This window comes from Pleurodeles waltl, chromosome 3_1, assembly GCF_031143425.1.
Source record: "Pleurodeles waltl isolate 20211129_DDA chromosome 3_1, aPleWal1.hap1.20221129, whole genome shotgun sequence".
NCBI classification, from domain to species: Eukaryota; Metazoa; Chordata; class Amphibia; order Caudata; family Salamandridae; genus Pleurodeles; species Pleurodeles waltl.
Genome location: NC_090440.1, coordinates 402,637,537 through 402,655,912, shown reverse-complemented (window position 1 = coordinate 402,655,912; position 18,376 = coordinate 402,637,537). Strand labels below are relative to the sequence as shown.

At 47.6% G+C, this 18,376-nt stretch overlaps 1 protein-coding gene across 1 annotated transcript in view; it reads left to right on the top strand.

The window, feature by feature from the left end:
• The window catches only part of STRC (stereocilin), a 293,114-nt gene that overhangs the window by 126,491 nt on the left and 148,247 nt on the right, over nt 1-18,376 (top strand). Inside the window, exon 18 of the mRNA XM_069221443.1 lies at nt 9,297-9,496. Coding sequence (XP_069077544.1) covers nt 9,297-9,496 — 200 coding nt within the window. The remainder of the gene's footprint in view (nt 1-9,296; nt 9,497-18,376) is intronic.

Genomic DNA, 18,376 nt, shown 5'->3' with positions numbered 1-18,376 from the left:
ATTGTAAACTGTTTGCATTACTTTTCTTGGTATTAATGACCTAATTTTGGTTTGTGTACATATAACTTGTGTGTATATATTACCTTCTTACTGAGGGTACTCACTGAGATACTTTTGGCATATTGTCATAAAAATAAAGTACCTTTATTTTTAGTAACTCTGCGTATTGTGTTTTCTTATGATATTGTGCATGTGATATAAGTGGTATAGCAGGAGCTTTACATGTCTCCTAGTTCAGCCTAAGCTGCTTTGCCATAGCTACCTTCTATCAGCCTAAGCTGCTAGAAACACCTCTTCTACACTAATAAGGGATAACTGGACCTGGCACAAGGTGTAAGTACCTCTGGTACCCACTACAAGCCAGGCCAGCCTCCTACATTGGTTGTGCAGCGGTGGGATAAGTACTTGTAACTACTTACCACTTTGTCATTGTGTACTTTTCATAAGAGAATCATATACCAAACAGTTCAGTGTATGTACACTTAACCAAAAAAGTTTGCTTTTCTTCTCTAAAACGTTTTCCAAAGTTCTGAAAAGTTTCTTAAAACTTCTAAAAGTTTTCTAAAAGTTAGAAAAAGTTTTTTTCTCTGTGCTTTAAAAAGTTCTGAAACTTTTTCTTTCTTCTCACTATCTCTAAACCTTTTGCTATCATGTCTGTGGTAGATTCAGCTCTCAAAACTGTCAATGCAACTTATGACAATTTGTATAACAAGAGCTTAAGGAGTCTCTGCTTAGATAGAGGTTTAGTTATAGGAAAGAAACCTACAAAAGAGTTTCTGTTTAACATGCTTATTGTAAATGATGAGTCCCAAGCTGGCTCATCAAATGAGAGGTTAATAGAAGCTTCCCAGTCTTATTCAGAGGAATCCCCTGAGGAAGTTGGGGAGGGTTCTGTCAAGGGTCTGCCCCCTAGCAGGACACCTAGTAATGTTGGTAGTAATGGAGGGTCCCATCACAGGAGGACATCCTTTATTCCTAGAAGCCAAGTTACAAGGGTCCAGGCAGATAGGGACAGATCCCCCTCTGAAGTTTCTAATTTGTCATCTGTGACAAAGCATTCCCAACCCACCCACCCTGAGGATAACTTGTTAGAAAGGGAACTCAAGACGTTGAGGGTTGAAGAGACTAGACTGAAGCTTAAACAGTAACAGCTGGCCTTAGATAGGGAATCCCTAGACATTGAGAAGGAAATAAAGAGGTTGGGGTTAGGACCCCATGGTGGCAGCAGCAGTATTCCTGATAGTAATCCTGTTAGAGAGCATGATTCCAGGAATCTGCACAAGATAGTCCCCCCTTACAAGGAGGGGGATGACTTCAACAAGTGGTTTGCTGCACTTGAGAGGGCCTGTATGGTACAGGGGGTCCCTCAAAGGCAGTGGGTTGCTATTTTGTGGCTATCTTTCACTGGAAAGGATAGGGATAGGCTCCTTGCTGTTAGAGTTCACAGTTCTGAAGAATGCACTCTTGGATGGATTTGGCTTAACCACTGAACAATATAGGATTAAGTTCAGAGACACCAGAAAAGAGTCCTCTCAAGACTGAACAGACTTTGTGGACTGCTCAGTGAAGGCCTTGGAGGGGTGGTTACATGGCAGTAAGGTATCTGCCTATGAAAGCCTGTATAATCTTATTCTGAGAGAGCATATTCTGAATAACTGTGTGTCTGACTTGTTACACCAATACTTAGTGAACTCGGATCTGACCTCTCCTCAAGAATTGGGAAAGAAGGCAGACAAGTGGGTCAGAACAAGGGTGAACAGAAAAGTTCATACAGGGGGTGACAAGGATGCCAAGAAGAAGGATGGTAAGTCTTCTGACAAGGGTAGGGACAAAGGTAAAGATACGGAGTCTTCATCAGGCCCACAAAAATCCTCTGGTGGGGGTGGTGGGTCCAAATCCTCTTCCAGTAATCAACCTAAAAAGCCTTGGTGTTATTTGTGTAAAGTCAAAGGCCATTGGCCAAATCATTCCAGTTGTCCAAAGAAAAACACCAAACCTCCCACTACCACAACCCCTGCTGCAAATTCTAGTGCCCCTAGTAATAGCAGTGGTGGTGGGAAACCTACAAATAGCTAATCAAAGGGTGTAGCTGGGCTCACTATTGGCAATGTAGTTGGGGTTGGTCTTGTTAGGGAGACCACAGATGATGGTTTAGTCTCTGAAGGTGCCATTGATTTGTCCACCTTTGTTGCTTGCCCCCTTAATATGGATAAGTACAAGCAACTTCCCCTAATAAATGGTGTTGAGGTTCAGGCCTACAGGGACACAGGTGCCAGTGTTACCATGGTGATAGAGAAACTGGTCCACCCTGAACAACACCTACTTGGTCAGCAGTACCAAGTGACAGACGCTCATAACAACACTCTTAGCCACCCCATGGCTGTTGTGAATCTCAACTGGGTGGGGGGGGGAAGTTGTGGTTGCCTCAGATTTACCTGTAGACTGTCTACTAGGGAATGATTTAGAGACATCAGCTTGGGCAGAAGTGGAGTTGGAGGCTCATGCAGCAATGCTGGGCATTCCCGGGCATATTTTTGCTTTGACAAGGGCTCAGGCCCAAAAGCAAAAAGGACAGGGTAACTTGGATCCTGGAACAATGGACCAAGTGCTCCCTAAAGCTAGGGGTAGCAAGGGTAAATCCCTACCCACTATCCCTCCCTTTACAGATGATTCTCCTTCTGAGGAAGAAGAATTTCCTCCCTGTGCAGAACCTTCACCAGATGAGCTGGCAGCAGACACTGCTGAGCTTTTGGGTGGAGGGGGGCCTGCCAGGGAAGAGCTGAGTGTGGCACAGCAAACCTGTCCCACATTAGAGGGTCTCAGACAGCAAGCTGTCAAGCAGCAAAATGGGGATGTCAGTGACAGCCATAGAGTTTACTGGGAGGACAACCTCTTGTACACCGAGGCAAGGGACCGAAAACCTGGAGCAGCCAGGAGATTGGTCATTCCCCTGCAGTACAGAGAGTTCCTCCTAACTCTTGCACATGACATTCCTTTGTCTCGGCATTTGGGCCAGATCAAAACATGGGAGAGACTTGCCCCCCTGTTTCACTGGCCTAAGATGTCAGAGGACACTAAGATTTTTGCAAGTCTTGTGTGACCTGCCAAGCGAGTGGCAAGACCGGTGGCACTCCAAAGGCCCCCCTGATTCCACTACCTGTGGTTGGGGTGCTCTTTGAAAGGGTAGGGGTTGACATAGTTGGCCCCCTTGACCCTCCTACTGCTTCAGGCAATAGGTTTATCTTTGTGGTTGTGTACCATGCCACAAGATATCCTGAAGCAATTCCTCTAAGGACCACTACAGCTCCTGCAGTGGCCAAAGCCCTCCTGGGAATCTTTTCCAGGGTGGGTTTTCCTAAAGAGGTAGTATCAGACAGGGGTAGCAACTTCATGTCTGCTAACTTGAAAGCAATGTGCAAGGAGTGTGGTGTTACCTACAAGTTCACCACTCCTTACCATCCACAGATTAATGGACTGGTAGAGAGGTATAATAAAACTCTCAAAGGTATGATAATGGGACTCCCTGAAAAATTCAGGAGGAGATGGGATGTCCTGTTACCTTGCCTCCTTTTTGCTTACAGGGAGGTACCCCAGAAAGGAGTGGGCTTCAGCCCCTTTAAAAACCTGTTCGGACACCCTGTAAGAGGTCCACTCACTCTTGTGAAGGAGGGTTTAAAAGCTCCCAAACAGGACATAGTGGACTATGTACTTGGCCTAAGATCCAGAATGGCTGAGTACATGAAAAAGGCCAGTAAAAACCTTCAGGCCAGCCAGGAGCTTCAAAAGCAATGGCATGACCAGAAGGCTGTTCTGATCCAGTACCAACCAGGACAGAAGGTGTGGGTATTGGAGCCTGTGGCCCCAAGAGCACTCCAGGACAAATGGAGTGGACCCCATCTAATTGTTGAGAAAAAGGGTGAGGTTACCTATTTGTTAGACCTGGGCACTGCCAGGAGTCCCCTTAGGGTGATTCATGTCAACCGCCTAAAACCCTACTATGACAGGGCTGATCTCACCCTGCTCATGGCAACAGATGAGGGACAGGAAGAAGAGAGTGACCCTCTCCCTGATCTCTTTTCCACCACTGAAACAGATGCTTTAGTGGAGGGAGTAGTTTTGGCAGATTGTCTGACTGCAGAACAGAAAGACAACTGCATCAATCTCCTTGGACAATATTCTGACCTCTTTTCAATTGTGCCACACAATTGATACTGGAGACAGCTTGCCTGTCAAGAGTAAGATTTATAGGCAGCCTGACTATGTCAGCGACTGCATAAAACAAGAGGTACAGAAGATGTTGGATCTGGGAGTGATTGAGCATTCTGAAAGCCCATGGGCTAGCCCAGTGGTGCTTGTACCAAAACCTCACACCAAAGATGGAAAGAAGGAGATGAGGTTTTGTGTAGACTACAGAGGTCTCAATCAGGTAACAAAAACTGATGCTCACCCTATACCCAGGGCAGATGAGCTCATTGATACACTGGCTTCTGCCAAGCACCTTTGATTTGACTGCAGGGTACTGGCAGATCAAATTGGCAGCAGATGCTAAACCCAAAACTGCATTTTCAACTATAGGAGGGCACTACCAATTTACAGTGATGCCCTTTGGTTTGAAAAATGCACCTGCCACTTTTCAGAGGTTGGTGAACACAGTCCTGCAAGGGTTGGGGGCTTTTAGTGCGGCATATCTTGATGATATTGCTGTCTTTAGCTCCACCTGGGATGAGCACCTGGTCCACCTTTGGAAAGTTTTAGAGGCTCTGCAAAAGGCAGGCCTCACTATCAAGGCCTCAAAGTGCCAGATAGGGCAGGGTAAGGTGGTTTATCTGGGACACCTGGTAGGTGGAGAACATATTGCACCACTACAGGGGAAAATCCAGACAATCATGTATTGGGTTCCCCCTACAACTCAGACCCAGGTGAGAGCCTTCTTAGGCCTCACAGGGTATTACAAGAGATTCATTAACAACTATGGCTCCATAGCAGCCCCTCTTAATGATCTCACAAGTAAGAAAATGCCTAAAAAGGTATTATGGACAGCTAGCTGTCAGAAAGCTTTTGAGGAGCTCAAACAGGCCATGTGCTCTGCACCTGTCCTAAAAAGCCCATGTTACTCCAAGAAATTCATTGTTCAAACTGATGCATCTGAATTAGGGGTAGGGGCAGTCTTATCACAACTGAATTCTGAGGGCCAGGATCAACCAGTTACTTTTATCAGCAGAAGGTTGACCCCTAGAGAAAAGCGTTGGTCTGCCATAGAGAGGGAGTCCTTTGCTGTGGTCTGGGCACTGAATAAGTTGAGGCCATACCGGTTTGGCACTCACTTTATTATTCAGACAGACCACAAACCTCTACTTTGGCTAAAACAAATGAAAGGTGAAAACCCTAAATTGTTGAGGTGGTCCATATCTCTACAGGGAATGGACTATACAGTGGAACATAGACCTGGGAGTACCCACTCCAATGCAGATGGACTCTCCAGATATTTCCACTTAGACGATGAAGACTCATCAGGTCATGGCTAGTCTTATTGTCCTTCGTTTGGGGGGGTTGTGTAGGAAAGTACCATCTTGCCTGGCATGTTACCCCCATATTTCACTGTATATATGTTGTTTTATTCTATGTGTCACTGGGACCCTGCCAAGCAGGGCCCCAGTGCTCATAATTATGTGCCCTGTATGTGTTCCCTGTGTGATGCCTAACTGTCTCACTGAGGCTCTGCTAACCAGAACCTCAGTGGTTATGCTCTCTCTGCTTTCCAAATTTGTCACTAACAGGCTAGTGACTAAATTTACCAATTCACATTGGCATTCTGGTACACCCATATAATTCCCTTGTATATGGTACTGAGGTATCCAGGGTATTGGGGTCCCAGGAGATCCCTATGGGCTGCAGCATCTCTTTTGCCACCCATAGGGAGCTCTGACAATTCTTACACAGCCTGCCACTGCAGCCTGCGTGAAATAACATCCATGTTATTTCACAGCCATTTACCACTGCACTTAAGTAACTTATAAGTCACCTATATATCTAACCTTCACCTGGTGAAGGTTGGGTGCAAAGTTACTCAGTGTGTGGGCATCCTGGCACTAGCCAAGGTGCCCCCACATCGTTCAGGGCAAATTCCCCGGACTTTGTGAGTGCGGGGACACCATTACACACGTGCACTATACATAGGTCACTTCCTATGTATAGCGTCACAATGGTAACTCCGAACATGGCCATGTAACATTTCTAAGATCATGGAATTGTCACCCGAATACCATTCTGATATTGGGGTGACAATTCCATGATCCCCCGGGTCTCTAGCACAGAACCTGGGCACTGTCAAACTTCCTTTCCGGGGTCTCCACTGCAGCTGCTGCTGCTGCCAACCCCTCAGACAGGTTTCTGCCCTCCTGGGGTCCAGGCAGCCCTGGCCCAGGAAGGCAGAACAAATGATTTCCTCTGAGAGAGGGTGTTACACCCTCTCCCTTTGGAAATAGGTGTGAAGGGCTGGGGAGGAGTAGCCTCCCCCAGCCTCTGGAAATGCCTTGATGGGCACAGATGGTGCCCATCTCTGCATAAGCCAGTCTACACCGGTTCAGGGATCCCCCAGCCCTGTTCTGGTGCTAAACTGGACAAAGGAAAGGGGAGTGACCACTCCCCTGACCAGTACCTCCCAGGGGAGGTGGCCAGAGCTCCTCCAGTGTGTCCCAGACCTCTGCCATCTTGAAAACAGAGGTGTTGGGGGCACACTGGACTGCTCTGAGCGGCCAGTGCCAGCAGGTGACATCAGAGGCTCCTTCTGATAGGCTCTTACCTCTCTTGGTAGCCAATCCTCCTTCCTTGGTAGCCAAACCTCCTTTTCTGGCTATTTAGGGTCTCAGCTTTGGGGAATTCTTTTGATAACGAATGCAAGAGCTCACCAGAGTTCCTCTGCATCTCCCTCTTCACCTTCTACCAAAGGATCGACCGCTGACTGCTCCAGGACGCCTGCAAAACCGCACCAAAGTAGCAAGACGACTACCAGCAACATTGTAGCACCTAATCCTGCCGGCTTTCTCAACTGTTTCCAGGTGGTGCATGCTCTATGGGTAGTCTGCCTTCACCCTGCACCAGAAGCTCTGAAGAAATCTCCTGTGGGTCGACGGAATCTTCCCCCTGCTAACGCAGGCACCAAAAGACTGCATCACTGGTCATCTAGGTCCCCTCTCATCCTGACGAGCGTGGTCCCTGGAACACAGCAACTCTGTCCAAGTGACTCCCACAGTCCAGTGACTCTTCAGTCCATGTTTGGGGGAGGTAAGTCCTTGCCTCCCCACGCTAGACTGAAAAGCTGTGTACTGCGTGATTTGCAGCTGCTCCGGCTTCTGTGCACTCTTCCAGGATTTCCTTCGTGCACAGCCTAGCCAGGGTCCCCAGCACTCCGTCCTGCAGTGCACATCCTTTTGAGTTGTCCTCCAGCGTCGTGGGACACCCTTTTGTGACTTCGCATGGACTCCAGTTCACTTTACTTCTAAGTGCCTGTTGGGGTACTTCTGCGGGTATTGCCTGCTTCTGTGAGGGCTCTCTGAGTTGCTGAGCGTCCCCTCTGTCTCCTCCTCCAAAAGGTGACATCCTGGTCCCTCCTGGTCCTCAGCAGCACCCAAAAACCTCTACCGCAACCCTTGCAGCTAGCAAGGCTTGTTTGTAGTCTTTCTGCATGGGAACACCTCTGCAAGCTTCATCGCAACGTGGGACATCCGTCTTCCAAAGGAGAAGTTCCTAGTCCTCTTCTTTTTTGCAGAACTCCAAGCTTCTTCCAATTGGTGGTAGCTTCCTTGCTCCTTCAGCTGGCATTTCCCGGGCTCCTGCCCCCCCTCAACACTCTTGCGACTATTGGACTTGGTCCCCTTGTGTTACAGGTACTCAGGTCCGGAAATCTGTTGTCAGTGCACTGCTTCTTCCTGCAGAATCCCCCTATCACGACTTCTGTGCTCTCTGGGGGTAGTAGGTGCACTTTACTCCTACATTTCAGTGTCTTGGGGTGGGGTATTTTTCTAACCCTCACTGTTTTCTTACAGTCCCAGCGACCCTCTACAAGCTCACATAGGTCTGGGGTCCATTTGTGGTTCGCATTCCACTTTTGGAGTATATGGTTTGTGTTGCCCTCATACCTATGTGCTCCTATTGCAACCTATTGTGATTCTACACTGTTTGCATTACTTTTCTTGCTATTACTTACCTAATTTTGGTTTGTGTACATATAACTTGTGTATTTATATTACCTTCTTACTGAGGGTACTCACTGAGATACTTCCTTTATTTTTAGTAACTCTGTGTATTGTGTTTTCTTATGATATTGTGCATGTGAAATAAGTGGTATAGTAGGACCTTTACATGTCTCCTAGTTCAGCCTAAGCTGCTTTGCCATAGCTACCTTCTATCAGCCTAAGCTGCTAGAAACACCTCTTCTGCACTAATAAGGGATAACTGGACCTGGCACAAGGTGTAAGTACCTCTGGTACCCACTATAAGCCAGGCCAGCCTCCTACACAGATGACATCAGACTTTTATGCCATGTGTGTGGTTTCTGAATAACCCTACCCCTAGCCATATCCACAAGCCAAGCATGCCAATGGATACTTGGTAATTATACATCTTCTTTTAGGCATAGAGCGTACATGGCAGGAGCCTGTTTAGCAGTCTGACGTCTGATGCCTAGAGTCAAAATAATCTAGTTTTGTGAGTCCAAATTAATAAACAATTTAAGTAGGGAACATTAGGGGAAAAGGGCATATTCCTACAGTACTAATTTTAGCACACATTATATGTCGTGTACTGAGGCATTAGAATTATGTTACATTTGTTGTCTACGTCTTTAAGTGATGAAATAAGGTTTCACAAACTGTATCAAACATTTTCTGAACAATACCATTCGCTGCAGTGTAAGATTTGAGAATATGATCAATGCCTGATTTTACCTTCGCGCCTGTTGTGGCTGACTTTGTGCATTACGAGTCATGACCAATATAGAAGGTACTGCAAGCAAGAACAGCATGATAGAGGTCCATAAGTCCTTTCTTACTGCAGATCCCTCAAAGAAGCACCTATTGTAAAATGCCCAGGCACCTGGTGGCTGGGTAGTGTTTGCTCTATGTAATAAATGTATTCAACAATGTACTACCGTGCCATCTTTAGGGCAAGCATGCCCGTATTTCACTTTAACAAACCTTTTTCTCTTCAATAGACAGTTCAGGCCTCACAGTTACTGGGTGATGTGTGTGGTGCTTCTTGATTATTGAGCTGCTAAGAAGGATTTGTTGTCTTCCCAGAGGGCGCCGTCAGATCCTGAGATCAGCGGTGAGGTTCTGGACCTGCTTGGACCCTTAGTTGGATTCCTGGACAAGGAAAGCATCAACAAAGTAAATAAGGAGAACCTGCTGCTCCGTCTGGATGATTTAAAGATGTTCTGCCTTTCAGAAGAGTTCACAGAGCAGCTTGGTAGGCTCTTAACAGAGGAGAGCATGCTGGGGTACAGTAAACTAATTTCTTCTTTAGCTTTTGCAGGTATTAACCAGAAAATACATGGGGATAAAATGTGGGTTGAATAGAAGGTACTGGGTATGGGTTAATGAGCATTCTGTTAAACTCTGGCAACACTTGTGATTCCATAAATCATGGCAACATATTGTGACTGATTTGATTTGAGAGGATGATTGAGAGACATATAGTGAGAGAGACAGAGACAAAGATGTGAACAGAGTAAGGATCTCAGTGCAAACCCTTCAGGTGACCCTTACTGGGAAGATTCAACCGTCATTTTAACAAAACGAATGACAGTCTCCGTCTCCAATTTTCCTTTCTGCCTATACAGTCCAATAAATTTTAAAGTAATGGTCATGTTGAAGGAGAATTTCTGCACAGAGAGTCTGCATTAGAACCGTAACGCGGTGGGAGGTATGAGAGTGGGTAAGTGCACAGAGTGGGTATAGGGAATGTGTGGTGTAAAACGTACAAAGCTAACGACAGCGCAGAAAGGGCTGCATTAAAAGGCAAAAACATCCCTCTACAATGTTTTAGTACCAGCCACAAAGTGAGCACGGAAATGTAGTATTTAAGTGTAGAGATGTAAGTGTAGACATTCAACACAACAATTTGAAATGAAAGTGTGGAGAAAAGGGGCTAGAAAGCATTTTACAGCATACCAAGCCTTTGGGTTGAGTAAATGAAGGATATACTCCCAATTAACACTTCTGGATTTCTTTCCTCCTCTACCCCTCCATTACTCCAGTCAATCTATCTAACTAACAAACTCTCATATCCGCAGCTCAAATTAACTCATAATAATACTAAAACTGTACTCATTATTTCCCGATACTAATCCATCACTAATTCTTGTTGGGTTCCAGAGTAGCGTGCTACTCACCGAAAAGCGCTTCGAAGCCTCGTCAGGGGTAGTAAGCACTATATAAATACTATTACAATACAATACAATATATTTCTAAGTATTTTTTAGATTTTGTTTGTTTTTACATTAAAATATTGATCATGAGAAATGTATAATCATATTAAGACCCTCACAGACTAACAATAGCTGCACAACATTACTATCATAGATTATATCAGAATTATAGTCATTGAGTGGGAATGAGTCATAAATTGAACAAATGTCAAGAGCATGATAGGTCCAGAGCCCAAAGTTAAAACGGAAAAATAATTCTTTATGCTAATTAGAAGGGCAATGTTCAGGGGCAACTAGCGACTACCAAGAGTGGTGGGGTGGGTGCATACACGAAAGGAGGGGAGGGAGATAAAATAAATAAAATAAAAAATAACACTTACCTTGCTTTCAAGTAGCTGATGGAATAGTCATCTTTGCTCTGGTGCCCTCCTTTGCTGTAGTCTCCATCGCAGACTCCATCCATTTCCCTTAACCAGTCCTGGCGCTGCAATCATGCTGTTAACCAGCATGAGAGAAGTGACAGGATTGGAGGGAGCGGCATTTCTCAGCGCTCCTGAGGGCACTGGAGGCCTGTGCTTGCTCTCAACCCCAGCTAAGACAGCTGGGTTGAGAGGTTTAAAGTGTGCATGTCAGGCTGGCCATCACAAGACAGACTGACAAAGAGACATGCGCACTTTAAACAGGTGCGCAGACAGCCCATCACTCCTCCCTGCTACTGGCACCAAGCTAGCCCGGTTCAGGACAGGTGATGAAAAATAAAATGTTAATAAATTAGCTTTATTACTATTTTATTTTTCATCTCTGGGTAGTGTCTATGGACATTTTTGCCAGTGGTGCGACAGTCCTCCACTCTAATGGAGGAGAGCCACCTCTGGTAATGCTCCCACGAAATGACAGTAGGCTTTGTTTTCAGAAACCACGTGATGTAGGTTCATTGGAGGGCAGCTCAGAGGAAATATACTATTGTATGGCGGGCGTGGGATAACTCAAAACAAGTCATCTGGGACAGGAGGGGGTGGTTGCTTCAATTATGATAATTAACTTGAGGAAGTTGGTCTGGTGTGTGGTGGGTCCCAAAGGTACTTACGCCTTACATCAGGTTCAGGTATCCCCTATTATTGTAGTGTAGGCAGTGTCTAGAAGCCAGGCTCACTGGAGGTAGCTGTGGATGAGCAGCCAAGGCTTATTTAGGAGACATGCAAAGCTCATGCAATACAACTGTAGTCACAAAGTACTTACACACATGAAAGAAAACACTCAGTGTTACAAAAATAAAGGTACTTTATTTTAGTGACACAGTAGCAAAAATGTACTAGAGAGGCAACCTTCCAGTAGGAGGTAACCAACACACTATGGCCCTCATTTCAACATTGGCGGTCGGCCTCGGCCGACCCGCCAATATTGGACCGCCAGTCGGCCTCCTATGCAGCCAGGAACCCGTCGGCTGCAATTGGACATCCCCGTTGGGCCGGCGGGGAGCAGGTCCGTAACATTGCAGCCAGCTCCTAATGGAGCCAGCAGCAATGTGGCAGTGCGGCGGGTGCAGCAGCACCTGTTGCGCAATCCCCTGCCCGTAATTGGTGCAGTGGATTGCGCGATGGGGCTGTGCCTGGGGCCCCCTGCACTGCCCATGCCAAGCGCTGCCCTGGTGGATTACGACCGCCGGGACCACCATGGCGGTATTCCGCCGGTCCCGGCGGTATGACCGTGGCGCTTTCGCCACGGTCAAAATACACAGTGTAGTACGGCCAGACTGTTGGCGGCACTACCGTCACATTTCCCCTGGCAGTCACCGACCGCCAGGGTTGAAATGAGGGCCTGTATGTGTACACTAATTATCAGCAATATCCATAGAAAATTATAGAAAACTGTGCAAATGCAAATAGACAATAGTGACCCTAGGGGTGCCCAAACCATATACTAAAAAAATGGAATGCGAACACAGGACCCCATTTAGGTAAGTGGAATGTGTAGAAGGGAGCTGTTGGTAGTAGGAAACCCCAAATGTAAGTACCACAGTGCCACTCAGCGACCAGTAAAAAAGGAGTAAAAGTTGCTGGATTTTCCCCAAACCACCCAAAAGGAAGGAAGAGAAGAAAATGCAACACCCAAACAGGACTGCAAGAAACCAGCAGTGGATTCCTGAAGAGAAAGACCTGTGAAAGAAGAGGACCAAGTACAGAAGTCTCAGAAGAATCCAGGAGGAGTAGGAGCTACTACCCACCCAGCTGTAGATGCCGTTGGTCGACGGTGAGACGAAGACAGTCAGGCATGCAGCCCTGGACCAGGTGATGAGTTCCTGGAGGATGCAGTCAATGTCCCATGCCAGATGGAAGGTTGCATTCAGTACGTGGTGTGGAACAGCCACCAAAAAGCCTTGGCAAACGCAGAAGTTGCTGTGAAGCAAAGGTTGAGCTGCCGGGGACCAGAAGGGTCCAGAAGGACTCAATCCACAGGGGGAACCCGAGGGGGACCCTCAGCAAGGTGGAGAGTCCACAGACGAAGAGGCAGCCCCCACAGGAGACCGACTGGATTAGGAACCAGGAGTCACAGAGGACCCACGCAGCACTACTGGAGAAGGGTCCCACATTGCAGGAGAAGCACTCAGAGAGCTGTGGATCACAGGAATGAGTGCTGGGGATTAGGGCTATAAGGAACCTGAAGATCCTTTGGAGGAGATGCAAACAAGCCTTGGTAGCTGCAAGAGACACAGTGCCCGGGGGTAATGTCCTGCGTGGGAAGGCAAAGGCTTACCTCCACCAAAGTTAGACAGCTGGCAGGGAGGACCAAGAGGACTACTCTGGACAACCACCCATGATGCAGGATCCATGCTGCTCAGGATGAGAGGAGATCCATGCAGCCAGTCATTGTTGCAGTTGGTGCCTGTGGATGCATGGGAGTGAGTCCTTCACTCCAAGGGACATTCCTTCTTTCTTCTTGTGCAGGCTGAAGACTTGCTGCCCTCAGAGGATGCACAGTCGGCGAAATGTTGCAGAAGTTGGAAGGAGCCATGGAAACAATGCTGCAACCAGAGTGTTTGTCTTGGATGCAGATTGTCGGTTCCTGGAGGGTCCAGTCGTGGTTCCAGAGGCTAGAAGTCAAAGTAAAGTTACAGAGGAGTCCTGCTGGAATCTTGCAAGCCGAATCTGAGGACCCATCCAAGAGAGAGACCCTAAATAGCCCTGAAAAGGGCATTAGTCATCTAGCCAGGTGACCACCTACCAGGAAAGAACTCTGATGTCATCTGCCTTACCTGGACACTCAGAGGCTCCCAGAGGTCCCTGCCAACCTTGGATTCAAGATGTCAGAACCCAGGGACCCTATGGAGGAGCTCTGGGCACCACCCCTGGGGTGGTGATGGACAGGGAAGTGTGGTCACTTCCCTCTACATTGTCCAGTTTCAAGCCAGAGCAGGGACTGGAGGTCCCTGAACAGGTGTAGACTGGGTTATGCATGAAGGGCACCAAATGTGTTCTTTAAAGCATACCAGTGGCCTGGGGAGTCTACCCCTACCAAGCCATGTAGCACCTATTTCCAAAGGGAGAGGGTGTTACCCCCTCTCCCAAAGGAAATCCTTTGTTCTGCCTTTCTGCGCTTGAGCTGTTCAAGCAGCAGGACAGCAGAAAACTGTCAGAGGGGTGGCAGCAGCTTGGGCTGCCCGGAAATCTTCGGAAGGCTGGTAGGAGCAATGCTGGGGGTCCTCTAAAGAGCCCCCAGAGTGCATGGAATCACACTTCTAATACTGGCAACAGTATTTGATTCCAATATGTTTGGTGCCAAACATGTCTCGGTTCAGAGTTACATTATGTAGCTGGACATAGGGAGTTACCTATGTCCAGTACACGCATAAAATGGCATCTCCGAACTCACAAAGTCCAAGAAAATGGAACTGGAGTTCATGGGGGCACCTCTGCTTGTGCAGGGGTGCCCTCACACACAGGTACTTGCACCCTGCCCTCTGGGCTAGGAGGGCCTGCCATAATTACAGTGACCTGGTTTAGTTACCTGTAGTGAAAAGGGTGCATGCACGCTTTAACGCAGGCTTCAATGGCAGGCCTGCAGAACACTTTGCATGTGCTCCCTATCGGTGGCATAATATATGCCGCAACCCATGGGGAACCCCTGGTACCCAATGCCCTGAGTACCTGGGCACCATATACTAGGGACTTACATGGAGGCACCAGCATGCCAAATGTGGGGTGAAAATGGTACAAGTTGCCACGTTAGAAGGGCGAAAGCATAATCATTAGTGTCCTGGTTAGCTGGATCCCAGTGAACACAGTCAAACGCACTGACAACAGGCAGAAAATGGGGGTAACCATGCAAAGAGGGTACTTTCTTAGAGTAACCACACAGAGATACATGCTGAGGGCTTATGCTTTCAATCAGTCAATTAATCATCATTTGTATAGCACATCACTGTCACCCTCAGGGGTATCTGGGCTCTGAGTGTGCTGTGTCTCCATTGAAAAGCCAGGTCTTGAGTTTCTTTCTGAAGTCTGCCAGGGAGGGTGATGTTCAGAGGTGGAGGGGTAGGTCGTTCTAGGTGTTGGTGGTGATGTAGGAGAAGGAGCGGCCCCTGATGCGGCTGTGAGGGATGTGTGGGTGTGGGCGAGGGTGAGAGAGGCGGAGCGCAGGTGTCTTGCAGACAAATGGAAGTTTATTCAATGGTTGATGTGGACAGGTCCTTGATCGTGTACGTCTCTGTATACTTGAGTAGAGATCTTGAACTGGCATCTTTTATAGATGGGGACCCAGTGGAGGTCTTTGAGGTTTTTGAGGTGTGATGTGGGTCCATTTGGGGAGGTCCAGGATGAGTCTGGATGCAGTGTTCTGTATCGTCTGGAGTCTTTTGAGGATGTGAGAAGAGATGCCTGCATAGAGAGACTTTCTGTAGTTGAGGCGGCTGGTGACAAGGGCCTGGGTGACGGTTTTTCTGGTGTTGACTAGGATCCATCCGAAGATTCTGCCGAGCATGCGAAGGGTGTGGAAGTAGGAGGAGATGACTGCGTTGACTTGTCATTTCACAGTCGGTTGTCAAGGATGATGACAAGGTTGCATGCATGATCCGTCAGTGTGGGTGTCAGGCTGAGTTCTGCTGGCCACTAACTATGGTCCCAAATGGAGGTGCTCTTTCTAAAGATCATTACCTCTGTTTTGCCAGAGTTGAGTTTGAGGCAGCTGTCTTCCATCCATTTGGCTACACTGATCATGGTGCTGCAGAAGTTGGGTTTGGCCTGGGGTGGGGTCTTCAGAGAGCAAAAAGAGTAATTGTGTTTAGTCTGCGTAGGAGATTATATTGAGTTCAGGGGGGTGTCATGTAAATGTTGAACAGGGTGGGGCTGATGGATGATCCTTGAGGTATGCTGCATATGATGTGCTTGGCTGCAGAGGTGAAAGGAGACAGTTGGATTCTCTGTGTGCATCCTGTCAAGAAGGAGGCAATACACTTGAGGGCATTTTGACTTATGCCGGTGTTGAAGAGTCTGTTGATGAGGGTGTGGTGGGAGACGGTGTCTAAAACAGCAGAGACATATATGAGAATCAGGGCCACCATTTCTCTGTGGTGGAGGAGAGCTCTGATGCCATCTGTGGCACCAATCAGCGCAGACTTGGTGCTGTGGTTGGCCTGGAATCCTGATTATGAGCGTCGAGTCAGTAGTATTGTTCCAGGTGTTCATTGAACTGTTGGTTGATGGCTTTTTCACCAGGCAGGGGAGCAGAGAGATTGGTCAGTAATTTTTTAGGTAGTTGGGGGTCGGCAGAGGGTTTCTTTAGGAGGGGTCTAACTTCTCTGTGTTTCCATCTGTCCGAGAAGGTTGCTTTGGAGACGGAGGTGTTGATGATGCTGGTGAGTTCGAGGCTGATTGTTCCGAGGTTGAAGAGGTGGTGGGACAGGGGTCGTGGGTGCCCAGGATAAGATGGCTGACATGATGGCTGTTGTGGTCTTGGTGGGGAGCGGAAACCAGGTGGTGATCGTTCTGTTGCAGTTCGCAGGTTGGTTGAGGTTATCAAGATTGAGAGTGGTGGGTTGGTGGATGTTGTCGAGGTTTAGAGGGCTTGGTTGGGGGGTCAATGATATTGCAGATGGTAGAGATCTTGCTGTGGAAGTAGTCCGCTAGTGTGAAGCAGAGTTCTTCGGAGGTGTGGATGGTGTTCTCTGTGACAGTGGGGTTGGAGAATTCCTTGACTATTTTGAAGAGTTCCTTTGTGTGGTGGGCTGCGTTGTCAATGTGGCTAGTGATGGCTGCTTTCTTGGCTTTCTTAATGCTCAGTGGTAGTGGCTGACGGCTGCTTTGTGAGCGGCTCTGTCAAAGTGGTCCTTAGTGATGTGCCAGTGCTTCTTGAGTCTATAGCAGTTGTGCTTGGTGGTTTAGAGCTCTGTGCAGTACCATCTGGCTTGTTTTGAAGTTTTCCTGTCTTTTGCTGGTTGGAGCGTGGCAACTCTGTTGGTGCAGTTGGTGATCCAGGCAGAGAAGTTCTGAATGCCCTGGTCAAGGACTGTTGAGGTTTTGGGTTGTATGGTGCTGACAGCCTGTGTCCATTGGATCTCAGTTACCTTGCCCCAGCTGTGGTAGGTGGCACTGTGGTGTTTGGCAGTGGAGTGTTGGTTACGGACATGGTGAAATAAATGATGGTGTGGTCAGTCCAATTGAGTTCTGTGATGTGGGTGAATTTGAGTGTGTGGCTGGAGGTAAAGATGGCGTCAAGTGTGTGTCCGGCTTTGTATGTGGATTCGGTGACCTGTTGGGTGAGTCCAGTGTTCTTCAGGTTCTCCAGGAGGGTGGTGGAGTTGGTGTTGTTGGGGGTCTTGACATGGAAATGGAGATCGCCGACTAGGATGAAGTGGTGGGAGTCTACAGCTAGTGGTGCAATGAGGCTAGAGATGGTGTCGCAGAAGCCTGGTTGGGGACCTGGTGGTCCGTCTGTAGGCGAGGCTGCCTCTCATAATAGTCTTGAAGTCGGTATGTTGTTCGAAGTTGAGGTGTTCCATGAGGGGAGTTGAGTTGTCGTTAGTGATGGTGCATCGGATGGTGTCCTTCAAGATGATGGCGAGTACCCTACCAATTTTATTGGTGTGGTCATGGTGTATCATCTTGTAGCCGGGGGAAGTGTTTGTGGCAATGTCGGGGTCAGAGGAGGGTTTGAGCCACGTTTTGGTGATGAAGATCCTGTCGGGGTGAGGGGTGGTGATGGTGTCCTAGATTTCCGTGGTGTGTTTGCAAAGGGAGCGAGCGTTGCGCAGGATGCATTGGAGTGGTTCCATGTTGTTCGTGGTCTTCTGAATGGAGCCAGCGCAGGGTCCAGTGTGGGTAGGCGGTCCTGTGTTGCAGACTTTCAAAGTGGTCTAGCATCGTCTTTTGAGATTTCAGCAAAAATCATTAAGTATTGTGTCTCAAAATGGTGCTAAGGGTAGTTTATGAAATCCTTTCTCCATTTCGCAATGCTACACCTTCTGCCTGTGCCATCTCCTGACCTCATCTATCCACTGTGCAATCGTAGGAGAAACAGTGGATTTCAACCTCATCACAGTCGCCCATTTGGCTGGAATTAGGGCTAAATTGATGAGCTTACCCCAATGCAGGCTGGCCAATCATATAGATCCTCGATTTGAAAGGCCACCCTCAGAAAACAAGTCTCCAACTACATGTGTAGAGTTGTAATTGAAACTCTGTCATTATAGCACAACCTATTATATTATGCTCATTTATTGTCTTGTTGTTGCTCAAGTAGGCCCTAATACTACTCAGTTATGCTCCTTATACTGCTAAATTACTTCATTGCTGAAGCTGCTTCATCCCACTAGCTTCCTAACTTTTCGGCTTTAACTCCAATGTACCAGAGCCATCCTGGATAGTGGGTCTGTGGATGAATAGGAGTTTCTATGTCCTGATAATAACCTGGCGCATGCAGGTACTCCCACTGACTGGCTCTACATTCTGAAGCTAG